Here is a 16,050-nt window from a genome sequence, read left to right on the forward strand (position 1 = left end):
AATTATAAATTGTTCACTTTTTAAAGTTAACAACGATGCCGTTAATCACGTTGTTAACTTTTAAGTTCTAGACCTACAAAATTAATATAATCATATGCAGATATATGTACACCCTTGTTTTTGAACTTCTCTAAGTAGTGAGTATGATTTGTCAATTTTATGTAACAGTTTATTGACATGATATTACAGTAATATTTGGTCTACTTAAGGTCATCCAACTTTCTTAGAGTACTACCTCATTGGCCGACAAATTGTTAAGCAAAATCTGACGCCGAGACTGTGTATCGGAAGAGTGGCAGTAGGAGCACATTTAAACACCCACGAAAGTCGAAATTCTTAATGAATTGAGTCTAGTACTTGATGATTGCTTTTCTGCAATTTCATTAGCTGAAAATGTGGGTTGTATGCCAAAGAAAATTTGCATCTGATTGTAATCAAGGTAAAAACAACAACCAGTAATAACAAACACATAGTTCATGATTGTGTATTTTCTAACAAAATGGTCAAATAAGGTGAATATGCATCCCGTAACAAAACAGCAACCAGTACAAAACAGTAACAAAACAGAAACCAAGTTTACATAAAATAAAACAAAAGCTGTATTACGAAATTATCATAACAGGTGAACAAGGTATTGGGGCACAATCAGAGAATTCTCAAAACCCCTCAAAAAATGTTTTCACACTAGCCAATTATATCTATCAAGCAAATTCTTACTATTTCCTTTGCAAATGTCCTGAGAAAAACACAATACCAGTACTAGCAGTTACATATTCATTTGAAAGGTTCCAATCATAAATTCTAGATTAATCCTGAACTTCATCATCCCTGTTTCCACTCAAGACTTTCTTATAGTCAAGAATAGTATGGTACACTTTGAAACACTGCGGATGGCACAAGGCCGCCTTACAATCAGGACACCAGAACGCTGTCTGGCGCCTCTTGAAACCCTTCCTGTTCATTAGCTTTTCATTACACGCAACACAGTCTCTAAGGGCCTGGCCCTCTTTGCTCCAGCTTTGGCAGGGATAAAGGTGGAAAAATGCTTGCCCGTAAGTCTGGCAGGCTTCTCATCAGGAACAGGATGATCGTTTCCCCCTGTTTCCTCAATTGACAACTCTAGATCTGACCTCTTGAAACCTGTAACCGAGCGTCGGAATTATTCAATAACTATAAAACTTATAATTCACAGTTAACAGTAATCTAATCTTTCATAGTAATTTTCATCACAAAAAGCAAACTTTCTGATTAATTCCAACCGATACGTCAAATATCTTGTACGGGTACAAAATTATAAAAGATTGAAATATTTTGATTCAACCTGACAAAAAAATCCCAGCTCTGGCAACTGTACTTAAACATTACAGTACTTTTTTCCAACTTTTTAAATGGACCTTTCACTGTTCATCTTGGGCTATGTTCAAAAACCCTACTTAGATTTCACTTAATTTAAGATAAGAATTCCAAGTGTTTTGATTGGACTGTAAAGATAACTGGCCAATGGACTGAATGGAATCACTGAGGTATATCTAAAGAACAATGTAAAGATCAATATTGAATATGTCCCTGAACAAATAATGCATGGTGACTATGTAGAATGTCAGGCATTGATAATAGTTGCTATAGGCACAAGATTGATTTCGGAAAACGACATTATTATGCAGTGAAGAGCAGATTAAGACAAAGTGTAAGAAAGAATAGACAACCAGTTTTTATTGTTGCAATATGAACAGAGAAACATTATACCAGACACGACTAGACATTGTAAACACACACTCTGAAATCATACATGTATGCACACATTGACAAACAGACACATATATCCTTTTTAGTTCACAGCAGCTGCTGTAACTTTACAAAACAAGAATTCTGCCGGACGAACACCATCACTTGTCTTTTTCTGTTGTTTTTCAGTCATAAAAGGGGGCATACCTCAACAATTAAGAAAGCTAGAGTTATGAACCTTGCTGTACATGTGTGTATCGTTTTTAGCAGCATGTGTACCAAGTTTCAATTGATTTTGATGAATGCTTATTTAGTTTTGGCAGAAGTACATGTAAAGGTTTGGAACCAAGTCTATGTCAATACTTCCCATTTTATTCCTTGATCAAAAGACAAGCTAAAAAAAATTGCACACAACACTTGTGTATTAAAGCTGCACTCTCACAGATTGAAAGTTTTGAAAACTTTGAAATTTTTGCGAGAATCCATGGAAACGAGTTATATAAGACTGCTGACAAAAAATTAGATTGCAGATGTTTATGTTTAAGTTAAAAAATTGATGTTTTATGCATTTTTCTTAAACCGTTAGTAATGGTTAGGCATAAAACATTAGTTTTCGAACAGAAATATAAAAATCTGCGATCTGATCTTTTGTCAGCAGTCTTATATCAGTGGTTTGCAGATATTAACGCAAAAATTTGCTCATTCCAAGACAAAAAATTAAAAAGTTGTCAAAACGGTAAATCTGTGAGAGTGCAGCTTTAATTCACTTCTCCAACAAAACTGAGTGTCTAATCATATGTGTTTTAAGGTTGTCCCGTCTGTTACACGCATAATTACACATTGTACATCTAAAAGCTTTCTCCCCAGTATGAACAGTCATGTGCCTATCAAAGCTGAATTTCCTTGAATATTTCTTCCCACAGCCGGGTATGGTGCAGATATATATTGGGACTGTCATGTCACCAATATCGACTAGTTCTTGTCCCATGTAAGATGTTGCTAGTTCCTCCAATTGGAAGGAGCCATCCCCTGTAAGGAAAATAATACAGGTAACATTTAGTCTGGCTTCAAAAACCTTTGATTTTAGGACAAGCAGGCTGATGTGTTAAGTTCACCTCCCTTCAAAAAGCATGCTTTCACCTTACAGAATAAAATCATTTTGTTACAACACTTAGGCCAATATAAATTAATTGCTAGATTTTCATCCAATTGCTTTTTAATGGGGCTGTCTTTATATTTGTTTCTTTTCTCAGATCTATGAGTGTTTCACCGTTGAATATGTGGTTATCCTCTTTCTTATTGCAGGACCATATACATGACTAATGTGTTTCTAGACGAACTACAAACATCATCATAACAGTTCTCCTATTTAATTTTACATATGAAAGTTATGCATCGACACCGTAGGTATGAATTAACCCTTAATCTGCTGATGGCGATTTTAAAGGCTTTGCAAACAGCTTGAAACCAGACCAGACGCCGAGTAAATGGCGCCTGGTCAGGTTCCAAGCTGTTTGCCACTCAGTCAATATATCCCCAAAGTTTTAAGTAAATTGAAAGAAATTTAGAATAAAACAGACGACATTTTTTAGCAGACGACAATTTACCCAGCATGCAAAGGGTTAAGGCAGTTCCATGATCAATACAATATGCAGACCCTAGTTCAACATTATTTAAGACAATTAAATTTATGGGGCGGCAGAAAAAGAGAGGCAGGTGGGGATAGAAATCTAGCAATTAATTTATAGTCACCTAATTATCATTTCAGTCATTTTAATCAACATGTAAGGCCATTCCTTACCCCTGAAAGTACAGGGACAGACTTAGCGGCCAAATATTTAAAGTCTATGAGCTTGTTCCAAGGCAAAATGTTCAAGGTCAAACACACACTAAATGAGACGCACAATGACCCTCAATAGTTAATGCAATCTTAACCCCAAACTTGTACAATCATTTATCAAAATCGTTCCTTAAGCTTGAATAAGGCATTGATCAGTTTATTCCAAATGTTTCTTTAAATAATATGTTTCCTCATAAAAGAAAAACTTGTTCCTCAACAATGCTTTGATGTTCTTTAAAATGCGACCATATCATGTGCTTCTTCGCAATTCTTCCAAACAGATTTTGCATTAATTCTGCAGAAAATCTGAAATATTAATTTCAACTGCTTGTTTTATTAGTCAAATTCAAATATTTGGTGGTCATAGATTTCTTTGATTAGTTTCAAACTAATGTAGATACCGACATACTTTGAAACTTTATTATATTACGGTTAACAATTCATCATTATATAAAATATGTACAAAAGCATAGAAAACAGCAAAATGATTTACAGAAATGTCATCTAATTTGTATACTGTACAATAATTCCATAAAACACAGAACAAGCATTATATACAATATCTTCCTTTTATAAAAATATATCTTTTATATAAGTCTGCCAAACATGTTTGATTTTTTAAAGTGGAAATATGATTTTTATAATGGTAAATAAATATATTACAACAAAAGGTCTGTGGTCATCAACTACAGAAATATATGATAACTGATAAACTTCATTCAGGATTAATCCTTGTCTATCACACATCAAGGCCCCTCCATTGGTTCCGTTTTGACAACGATCTTTGCCTCTTCAGAGTCAAACACATCTGAATTAAACTCTATCTCATAACTGCCATCATCTTGTCCGAACGCATTTCTTTCTACTGCAGTTTCACAACCAGTACTTATTTTTACACTACAAGTTTCATGTGTTGATAAAGAACTCTGAATGTTTTTAGGAGTGCTCAGATTGTTGATATATACATTCCTCACAGGCTGTTTATTGTCATTCGATCCATTTGATGGACTCTGATCATGTCCAAATCGTCTCTGATGCCTTTTAAGAGCACTCATATCAGTAAAATCCTTTCCACAACGGCAGGCGAATGGCCTAGCTTTGGTATGTACAACCAGATGTCGGACGAGTTTTGTCTTACTTGGGAAAGCTTTGTCGCAAAAGCTGCACCAGCTAAGTTTCAATTTCATTCTTGTGTCATTGCACATCTTGAGAAATTCCTCAGACCTTTTCTTGCCCCTTGGTTCTGAAAATACATGACTACATGTAGAAATTACTTTTTTTTCAATGCTAAGTAGTAAATACAGTCGAACCGTGTTGGCTCGATCACCCAGGGATCAGCGGAAATACATCAGGCCTTCTAGCCAAGCGGAAATGCTTCGCTTTAGTGTAAAGAAATTGGTCCTTTACATTCAGTTTGAGCCAACAAGGAAGTCAAGCCAAGCAAGTTCAAGCTAACAGGGTTCGACTGTAATATGATAATATAAAATTGCCAACTAACGGAAACTAACTTACTTGGCCTGATTGGTTCTGAAAATTCATGGCTATACTTAGAACTTGCCAAGTTACCTTTTTTCAATCATATTTAAGAAATATCATGAAACTTATCCATTACTGAATAGGTGTATAAAATTGACAAACAACCTTGGGCGGGGGTCGACACTTGAACTGTACGTAATTTTCCTATGAATCTTGAAGGGACACCAACAGGTGAAATCAAGTGTCCTTTCCTGATTTCAGGGGTCGGGAGCTGCAGGAAATGTGTCATTTTAGCCCTGTTTTTTCTTTTAGGTCTAATAAATTACTGAGTTTAAGTTACATCCTGATTTACCACAAATTTGACATAAAATAGTAGTGTACAAGAGCTCTTAAACTTTTTAGGTCTCTTCTTTTAGTGTCTTAAAATTATATGGTTTTCAATTAAATGTCTACTGTATCAAATATTTCAAACCAAAAGTTGACTGGCAAAACCTACAGGGTGCACTTAAATTTTCTGCTACATTAAACACTAATAAAAACATTTGTTTTCCACTGTCTGCCTGAAATCAATTTCTGCCTCGAAATTCAGATGTCCCACTGAAATATCCGACTTTGGACACCATTATATAAGTGTATATAATAATATTGTTAACATCATTGCCAGAAATGGAGTATGTATGCAGACAAATACAGGAACAAAACATTTATAAACAAAGCAGTAAATGGTCAAAATGTAAAGCTTGGCATCAACTTTGTAAAAGTATTATATGTAAAAGTATTATAAAGTAATAAAAGGTTTACGACTCGATTCAAGCATACAGAGATTTACACATTCATGAATAATTTCACACATAAATAAATAAAACACAAACAGTGCAAAAAGAAAAACATTGGTATTTTTTGTTCCAATATATATATAAGAAATATTGAATACACGAAAACAAGTCAACTTATCACATCTGTTTGCCATTCTTTTATTTGTGTGAATGGTAAAACACTTTGCACGATGACTGTGGACTTTTCATCTTCAACCTTCTTTGTGGATTCTTCAACTGCTGTCTCTAAAGGTCTCAAGTTCATCTGTGAGCTGGATTCTTCTGCTAAACATGACAAATTCCTCAATTCTGAAAGTTCTTACGGTAATACCAGTGTGGTAAAATGTTTCCATAGTAGTTAAAGCGAGAATTATGTCATAGCATGAAAGTGTTGGGTGAGGGAAAGACTTGTAAAATAGTTATGTCAAAGGGAATATATAAGCTTATAACTATCAAGCATTGAGTTCAATAATACATGGACTAGAATTCTGTAAATTGAAAGTGTAGTCTGTTGGGAGTGCCAATCATTTTTCTAGAAAAGGTCACCATGACCTTCACCTTTGACCTACAGACCCCATAATAAAATGGTCCATCTTTTGACCATGACCAATGTGCATACAATGTTTGAAGACTCTACAACAAGTCAATCAATAGTCATTGCTCTGAAATGAAAGTGTGACACCTGACAATGTCAAGACAAGGTAAACCCAATATGTGTCTGCCTTGCTTCGCCGATGAAACAAAATGAAACTAAAGCTAATTTATACCCACTTCTAGGTGAAGCATGTTTTCTATTCAGAACCATAAACTTAACATCCAGAATGGGAGCAATGGTGACCTCAAACTGATATTTGAAGTTGATAACATTTTTATCACTGATACCCTATTAAACATTTTACGAAAGCTCACATATATATTTCATCAGGTAACATTTAAGGCATTATAAACTATCAATATACATGACTCTGTTCATCTCCCACGTTTTGGGATGATTTTTTTTTTTATCTAGGCATAACATTTGGGCAAGTTTCTTATACCTGATGATTCAAATACATGTAACTATGTACCCTTTCTACCCATCAAATTGGGCATTAACCAATCAATCTCTTTTGGAGAATAATGAATTAACAGGTTACCACAGAAGCTTACCTATCAGAGAGTTAATACATAAACAGTAGATCAGAAACAGAAGAGAGAGTGGTAAATTGAAGGCAAAGGAATTACATGATGAGTATGTATAGTTAACCTCATGCATGCATACTTATTCAACTTAACATCTTTTTAACATAAGTGAAAGGAAAAAAATGGTGGGGCTTTCATTGTACGATGGTTAACACATCTATGTATGCAAACGCATCTATGTTGCGCTCACATTTCAGAGGTTGAAGGTTTATATATTCATATAAATATGCTTATAATTAGCAACACAAAGTTCTATATATATATATAAAGCTAGTGAAATTTAAATGAATTCAGTAATATATCATTGGCTTCTATATTTCAAAAGATGAAAATGCTGGAATATCACCTTAGTACATTTACCTGTTGTTATTTACTATATATAAACTTGCATTCAATTACAAGTTTACACCCTTCAGATATTAACAGCATGAAACTAATTGTTGAATGTATCAAAACCTTAGTACAATGTACAAGATGTACATAAATAACATACATGTACAATTGATCAATAATATCTTTATAAATAAATATATTATATGGACAATTTAACTATATACATCTATATACGTTTATAGTATATGGCTAATGGAACAGCCTTGCTTAGGAACTTGAAACAATAGAACAAATAAAAGCAGTGAACAATAATTAAATTCAGCGTCTTGTCGAAACTTTGCTAAAAAATAAAAATTGTCTTTATACAGATTAATTGAACAATCAATGCCAAATTTCTCATATCGAACTTGAAATCAGTGGGCAATAAGGTCATCCCGCAGTATAATATGCGCATGGCGGCCATCTTATCAATGAGAACAAAATATTGTGAAATTATTATAAACAGTCAGTATTTATTAAGTATCACAAATTATGAAATTGAATTTAAATAATTCAAGTATTTATACAAACTTTGACTAAAACGAAAAACTAAGCTTTTATTTGCTACAATACAAAGATGAAATAACTAGTTTGAAAAAGCAAATGTACGACGAGCACAAATGAGCACTTTTTCTAAAGTCTTTTTAAAAATTTATGGATATTTTCATTTCAACATCTATAAAAATAAATTCATCCTGTAATATTCTCTTCAACAAAACGCTTCCTTTAGCCACATACAAATATCATAACCAAGATTCCAGGAAGGATAGTTTAATCCATTTTTGTTCTAATGTTTGTCGCAAACCATTACAATGTTAAAGCAGCGATTTCCTAATGGAATATATTACATGTATACAAAATATTCAGATTTCTAATTGTTTAATATAATCATCAAAATATATCATACAACCTTCGTTAAAACTAGCCAAAATCTGCAAACCCTGCACTGGTCAAAATGCTTTAAAATGCTTTCCCAGCTTGCTCAAATTCAGTATTTTACATTCCTGGAATGTGACGTTTCCTTCCTGCAGCCTTGTCAACCAGAATGAAGCTTGTAGAAGTAGTGAAAATAGGGGAAGCATCATCTAACATTATCAGAAAACATTTATGTGGTAAACTAACTCATTAGAAGAAAAAGAAGTTGGGAGTCATTTTCATATATATAAATGTAGGTGAAAAGTCAACAGTTAACTAAGAATTTTAATACATTTACCAGTACCAGTACTTAGACAATTGTTGAAAAGCTGCCTATACACAGTTATAAAAATTGTTTTCAGTAATCAGTTTTCTGGCTTCCATTTGAGATTTATGAATTACATAGATATCCCTTTGAACTTTTTAACTGATTGCGTTCAAATTATTAAATAGCCTTTGTTACATGATCAATCAATATAAAACTTACTTTAAATACTTGATCAGTCTTTAAATACACTTAATTTTGATCTCAATAAATTTTTCCAGATAATTAAATCTGTCAACAACCTCAGATCATATACCCTGTATTATCACCATTCCACAAGCCTCCTTTCTGGTTTAATCAAATAATTATCAATAATCCACTTACTGTATCCCTGCTGTGCAGCCAAGTCCGCCTGGGAACCGGTCGCGCCTGAGGGGTCAAAGTTCATTCCCATTGCTGCATTTGGGTCCCACGCTTGACTAGTGGGAATGGGCATCCCGGGTTCGACACCCGTGATTTCTAGATCTTCCTCTCCTTGCAATATTTCCTGTTTGATTGTCACATTATCAGTATCATTGTCATCATCTGCACTACCTGCTACAACAAGACCCGAGACATCCCCAGATCCCTGTCCCATTCCCTCTTGCCCTTGTTCAGTTGGAATCGTTGAAGAAGAGGATTTAGAATTGTCATCGTCATTGTCAAGCAAACTTACACCACTTGTATTCATGTTTGGGTCATATGGTTCGGTTTTCACATTTGTTTTAGGTTCTGTTGCCATTGGAGAAACTCCTGGTCTTGCCGAGGGTGTTCGAGGTACACTGTAAGGTTCATGCCGGACGCCCGGGAATCTCGGCGAAGTGAACCTGGGTGCCCGGGCTCTGTAACCACCCCTAAGAGAGCCCCTTGGGGATGGGTAAAGAGGGGGTAAGGCCTGCTGTATTTTGGCAACCTCTGCCTCCAGATCCTTTCGCTCCTTCTCCTCTTGCTTGCGTTGGTGGTGCGCTGACGGAGAGGGAAAGAACGTGTTTTGATTCATATAATACATTTATATTAGATCTGTATACAAATAGGATCTTAAAAGTTGCCATAATTATTGTATAAAATAACGACGACTCATTTCTTGGGCCAAAAAAAATGGTTTGGTTAGGGTAACATTCTTTTCAAAAATAGGTAGAATAGGTAGGTTTTTATTTAAGGCCTCACCAAAAGTAAAGATTTAATTCATTTTTTCTTAAAAAGTTTGACAATAAAATAGTATATCAAAATGACAACAGACATCATTTCAAATGATATTACATTACGATTATACAAAACAAGAAATAACCTTATGGTCGTATTTCACATGAAACATAGAGAATCATGCAATAAAAAAGGATCAGTAGAAATTACATGCCATCAGCGTATACTTTGGCTGACAAGCAGGCTAAGATTACACTTACACATTTTGCAGATGCACAAAGTTGAAAATGTAACCATGGCGTTGACTTTTTTCTTAACGTAATACTTGAATTTATAACCAATATAACAAACATAATTTTTGAGTGATAAACCTTCAACTACTTACTAAATAATGCATTTATGGAAAATATCAATTACTGATTATAACAAGATTGTAACCATGTATTTAATAGCTTGAAACGCACAAATATCAAATGACTTGTGTGTCCGAAAAAATTACGGAGAGTCTCATTAGGTAGAAATTCTGTGTTTCCTGCACCTCTCTTTCAAATCAAACACGGTATCCTTCATAATAAGTTGAAACATTGTTTTCGATATTTATTCATCCTTTCGGTAAATTAAAACAATTGTATTGCCTTGTACTGCTTATTTGGGAGTAAGCGTGCATCTTTAAAAATTATAGGAGACACAGATGTAGATACCCTTCAAATGTTGACTATTAATGTGTAATATCAATTTATAGTTAAGGAACATAACATACTTTTGAGGCAGTATCCCAGGAACTGTGACTTGACATCCTCGTGGTCCTCGAGGAAGCCTTTAGCAGAGTCAGAGCCCAGGTGACTTAGGGTACCGTCAGCCACACTCGCTGTAATAATGATGGACTCTTCCTCTGTTGTGGTCGCTAGCTGTTCAATCTGAAAGTCAACATTCTTATGATGAATTTACTGAACTAAAGATATAGTATTCAAGAATATATCCTGGGCCCAAAAGGTGCCCAATTGCGAGGATTCACTGAGCAAGAAAGACAATATTTCATTAAAACTATATGTTACCTAATAAATCAAGGAAAGTTAAGTGAAGTTATTATGAACCTAAATCTGTTAGTATACATCCATTAAGGAATTTGATTATACATCCATAGGTGCGTATGAAAATGGCAGCCAATATGATGGCTACAGCAAATTTTGGAAGTATGTCGTCTTTAAAATTACGATCCAAAGCATCACTGTAAAAATTCAGACTCGTTCATCCAAAAGTCTCATTTCGATTGATTGTGCTTACCAAGTGTTAAATAATTCACTGTTTCTAATTGTATAAATTTACAATTTAAAACATATAGTGAAATATTTCAAAACAAATTGAAAAACAGAAGTTCATTAAAAGAATTAATATCAAAAAGTGTAAATATCAAAGTGTGAGTCCATCCTTCTATTATAAAGGTCTGAAATAAAAAAAATGTGAGTACACAAAAATATGAGTACACAAAAATGTGAGTACACCAAGGTTCGAATTTAACTTTGAGAAGCACTCGCATAATTTTGCGAGTGCTTTTTTACGCAACTCGCAAAATGAAAAATCAACTTGCAATTTTATTATTTGCTTTATTCCCTTATGATATTGTCTAATTTAATTAGAAATTTACACCTAAGACATATTATGAATATTAAAACGTATAAATCTCGAGTCACTAGACTGCTGGAACTTGTTGATATATAGCATATTCATTTTGGGGGGTTCGGAGAGACTCATCAGATGCTGGCTGCTTTTTGATAACAAAGCTGTCCAATAATTTGACATTGTTCACTTTGTATATTCACCCTCGCCATCGGGTAATACCCATTCGGCAAGCAAGCTACAGATTTCATTAAATCTTATTTAAGTATTAAAACAATAACATTATAACTTCAAAATAAATAAAAGCAACAGTAAATGTAGCAAGGATGCTTTAGACCATGAAATATATCGATCGATGAAGTCTATTCGCTTTGACAGTTGGGCGGAAATATATTCAAAGGTTGATGGGGTTTACATATAGTGCGCGAAAGCGCCAAATTCAGCCAATGATTGAGCTAGATGAATACGTCATTTGTATTCGCTTCGAAATATGCATGCCTCGGATCATCCCGGAAAGATTCGAGATAAAACTCGGCCTTTTCCGTATTTGTTTTATTTTTGAAAACTTACTAGAGCGTGACTCAGTACTGTCTTCTACTGGTAGTGTTAACATGCCACTTAAAGGCTGTTTACACTCGACTACGTTGCGGAGTTAAGTTCATGTTTATTCTACTTTCCTTTGACATTTTGTGGTCTAGAAAAAGCCACTCGCAGAATTTTGCAAGCTTGAATAAAAGTCACTCGCAATTTGCAAATGTCGCTCGCATTTTGCGAGTATGCGAGTCTAAATTCAAACTCGGTACACAAATGTACATATATATGTGAAAGCTAAATGTGAGTAAGCGAAAAACTCTGATTAATAACATCAAAATTTTTGCAGAGTGCAACAAGAAAGAATATTCTCTGTTATTTACCTTGTGGAAGATCAGCAAAGACTTACCAGCTGCTGTATCTGAGCTTTGAGAACAGCTTTCAGAATGACTTTGTATCCTGGCACCTCCTTGATTACATCCATGTCAGGTGGCGCCATTGTGGTGGGGATCAGCTCTTCTTCGGCAAATCAAATGGAATGTTTTATTGGTTTACACATCCACCTAAAAAAGTTGAAGAGGACTTATAATGTAATTATATTTTTATAATATTCAAGAATAGCTAAGAAAATTGAATTCAAAAGGGCTTTTGACTAGCTTAATCTAATCTCCAGTCTCAGACTAACTCTTGGGTCCAAATTTTCAAGTGTCCAAACCATCATGCAAATATATATTTATCAATTACATGCGGTCAAATCAGGAAACAGGAATCAACAGGTAGCATAACTCATGACCTTATCAATTCAGTGGGAAATTTTAATCCTTTAGTTTCCAAGGCCAAGACTCGGAACGAGTTTTCTAGGAGTGGAAAGTAATGTTACGGTCCGCTGTAGGAGGCAGATGTGCATTCATAGTATAACATTCTGTTATAGACTGAAGTATGCTATGGTTGGCTATATGCTAGTCCATATAAACAGCCATATAAACAGCCACTTCAGAGTCTTTGATGATAATTTATTTGATGACTCTACGTGTCCATATCCCACTTGTCGTTTTCCTAGCCAAAAATGACAGATCCCAGCGCTAAGTATATTGAGCAGAAACATAACGGGCACCTGCTAGATGGTTCCAAAATGGCGATGCTTTATTGACAGAAGTCGATCTCAACTTACTGACTATTTGTGTTTCATTTAATACTTAAGCAGTCATTGAAATTAGACTTTTGGATGAACAAGCCCGAATTATTATACTATTGCTTGGCATCAAATTTTTGAACAAGCCCTGCTATATAAAATTCAGAATTTGAGCAAGCCCAAAGACATTTTACCATACATGTGATAACGTACCGGACGTCCCGGATTGTCCCGGAAATCATATCTCTGTCACGGAGTCACGGAGGGTGCATGTTTGTCCCGGAAAGTCATAAAAAAAAAACGAAAAAAAAATCTCGGAATCGATTATCTTAATTTTACCAATGTAAGTCAGCTATTTTGCCTGCCCGGGACACTGGTCGTAAAACACAGGACATGTTGACACTAATCCGTTAATTGGTACGTGTGTCGTCGAGGTCATCGTCAATCACCCGATCTATTGGCCTATTGTTGTGCTTAACGAGTCGGGGAGGGTTCTTCTATACAAAATCATTGTTTTCATATGGATTTGTTTGGTCTTATGAATGATTTTAATTGATGAATTGATATTTTTCACACATTTTACCGACAAACGAGCATGAAGGTAAGTTCAAAGAAAGTAACAATATGAGTAAAAAAACAAAATTAAAACACGGAAAACATCCCGTATTCCATTCAAATTTCAAAGTCGATACGTCGTTATACTTAAAACAACTTACGCGTCCATAAGGAATTTTAGTGTTTTGGACCTTTTTTTCGAACTATCGTTGTGTATTTTTACGCCGAAATTAAACTGACGATATGGGGTATACAGGTGGTTGTATAGAGTGCTTTAATCACGTGACCATGGTAAGTCACATGATCGCTTTATACAGCCGATTGTTGACACGTCTCTATCAAAATTATATGCATATCCAAATAGAAAAAAAGCTCATCGACTGGAAAATCTTCTTGATTGTCTGGAAAATATTGTGTGTCATAAATTGCAATCGTTTTAAATGTGATGAAAAAATAAATATTTTGTAACGCATGTTCTCAAAAGCGCAGGAAAACAGGTGCCCGTATAGTTGTTTATTTCCTGTTTTGATGAAACCGAAAGTAGACTGCATATCCTCCTGGTTAGCACTTCATTTAAAGCCTGGGAAAATATCTGGTGGTTTTATTTTTTCAAGAAAATGCAGAAAAAAACAAACCATGTCAAGTAAAAAATACGTCTTGGCAGTCAAAATAGGTACATTTTCCCGACGTTAAAAACAACTAAAATAGCCCCAGATATGCTCTAGAATGCACCACAGACGTTCCCCTGTTAAAAAATAATCAGGGGGGGGGGCATGCCCCCGGACCCCCCTAGTGTGCGTTGACATTACGACGAGTGTCCCGGAATTGACACAAGAAATTATCATATGTATGATTTTAGCAATGCAGGGCTTGCCGGCTTGTGCTAATTTTGACCACTGCTTAAATGAAATAAGAGAAAGGTATTGACCAAAATAATTAATGTGTAGCTTTTGTGTTTTTATTAAACAGGAAAGTGTTAAGTATTGTGGAGTTACAATTTATATTTGTAACAATATATTTTACATTGGTATGGATCAGTGGACTTGTGACGTTTAGGGAACAAAATGAATATCCAAATGTTAAAAAAGTTCCCTATACACGCATTATTGTGGCTAGTAATATGCAAATTAGCAAAACTCAGGCTCTGTGTGGATTGAGAATTTACTGTATATAAAGACCAGTAGACCCCTTCAGGGTCGAGCATGCTTTTCTCTGAAGGGATCAGTTGCATCATTGGCCGTGTTGCACATTTACATACATTTTACATTTATTAATATCTATCTATCTATCTCTGTTTAATGTCAACTCCTCTTCCGAGTGTTACTGACATGAACGGTGCGCGCCGGCTTGTTAGTGAAAAAATAAAACACTGATGAGGCAAATCACATCAGAAAAGTGAGAACTAGGGTATAAAAGAGAACACAATTTAGGTAACATGATAAAAATAGGGGGGTGGAATATTGCGTAGTTATCACTATACTAGTCATATTTACATAACCCCTGCTTGTATTATTGAATTTTGGCAGTTCAACTTTCAATTGATATCTTCAAAATATGTAGACTAGCGAAAATCGTAATAATGTACGGCGAAAACAGATCTCGAAGGTTGCAACAACAAAAAGTAAAATTGCAATATTTACTACCATAGGCTTTTTTGGATATAAATAGTTTACTTATTTACCGCAATAATATTAGAAGAAATGGTATACAAAAGACTTTTTAGAGAAAATTTATGTTTCATTGTCCGCTTTTTACGCCATTTTGGTTGTTGTTGTAGTTTTAAAACCCACGCGCAACAAGGCTACACACAACTATAATGGTGTACTAAAGCACGCAAAGACAGATTCGTGGTGAAATTTTATTAAGAGAAATTTCATGTTGTTCGTCAAGTCAAGTTAAGTTATGGGACAACTTCATTAATAAGTTGCATTTTCCCATTCACTAACTTTCTATTCAGACTTCAGTCTGATTGCAATGTGGAGATGTTAATTCAGAAATATCAATGATCTAAAGTAAAATCGAAAAATATTGATAAAGCTCGTAATAATTTCATCCATTCAGGGGTTGCAACATTTAACTGAAATGTATACTTATTGAACTGACTGTTCACTTTAACCCAATGCATCCATTTTATATTATAACTTGAAATTTGAACAGTCTTTTTCAATATTTGATTTTCGAACAAGTTTATCAACAAATTAAATTTCATTGGTGCTGCACAAAGTGTGCTCAAGCGAACACATAGTCATGTAACTAATGCAATTAAACGTAACTAGCACCATACCAAATCGTTTCTTTGTTTAGCGTCATGGGATGGATAGGTTTTTGTCTTCCCGATAAAAAACACACACAATTTATATGACCAACGATCTTGCCAGATATTTTTTTATTTCCTTTTACTATAATTTCGACTACAAATAACAAATGCAAACAACATGCTTTA

General features: G+C 34.6%; 1 protein-coding gene across 23 annotated transcripts in view; it reads right to left on the bottom strand.

Annotated features, from left to right (window-relative positions):
* Positions 1 to 15,397, bottom strand: part of LOC128205675 (zinc finger protein 768-like) — a 57,952-nt gene extending 42,555 nt beyond the window's left edge. For 20 of the 23 annotated variants that reach the window (XM_052907511.1, XM_052907508.1, XM_052907509.1 and 17 more), the window contains exons 1-4: positions 15,289 to 15,397; positions 12,330 to 12,483; positions 10,533 to 10,689; positions 8,975 to 9,595 (exon numbers count right to left, since the gene is read on the bottom strand). In XM_052907511.1, the coding sequence (XP_052763471.1) occupies positions 8,975 to 9,595; positions 10,533 to 10,689; positions 12,330 to 12,419 (868 nt within the window). In that variant the 5' untranslated portion in view covers positions 12,420 to 12,483; positions 15,289 to 15,397. Of the gene's footprint in view, positions 1 to 468; positions 1,141 to 2,358; positions 2,755 to 4,143; positions 4,809 to 8,974; positions 9,596 to 10,532; positions 10,690 to 12,329; positions 12,484 to 15,288 lie in introns of those variants that run through there. The other 3 variants (XM_052907507.1, XM_052907498.1, XM_052907490.1) reach the window with 3 other exon arrangements.
* Between the last annotated feature and the right edge of the window lie 653 nt (positions 15,398 to 16,050).

This window comes from Mya arenaria, chromosome 10 (assembly GCF_026914265.1).
Source record: "Mya arenaria isolate MELC-2E11 chromosome 10, ASM2691426v1".
In the NCBI taxonomy this organism is placed as follows: domain Eukaryota; kingdom Metazoa; phylum Mollusca; class Bivalvia; order Myida; family Myidae; genus Mya; species Mya arenaria.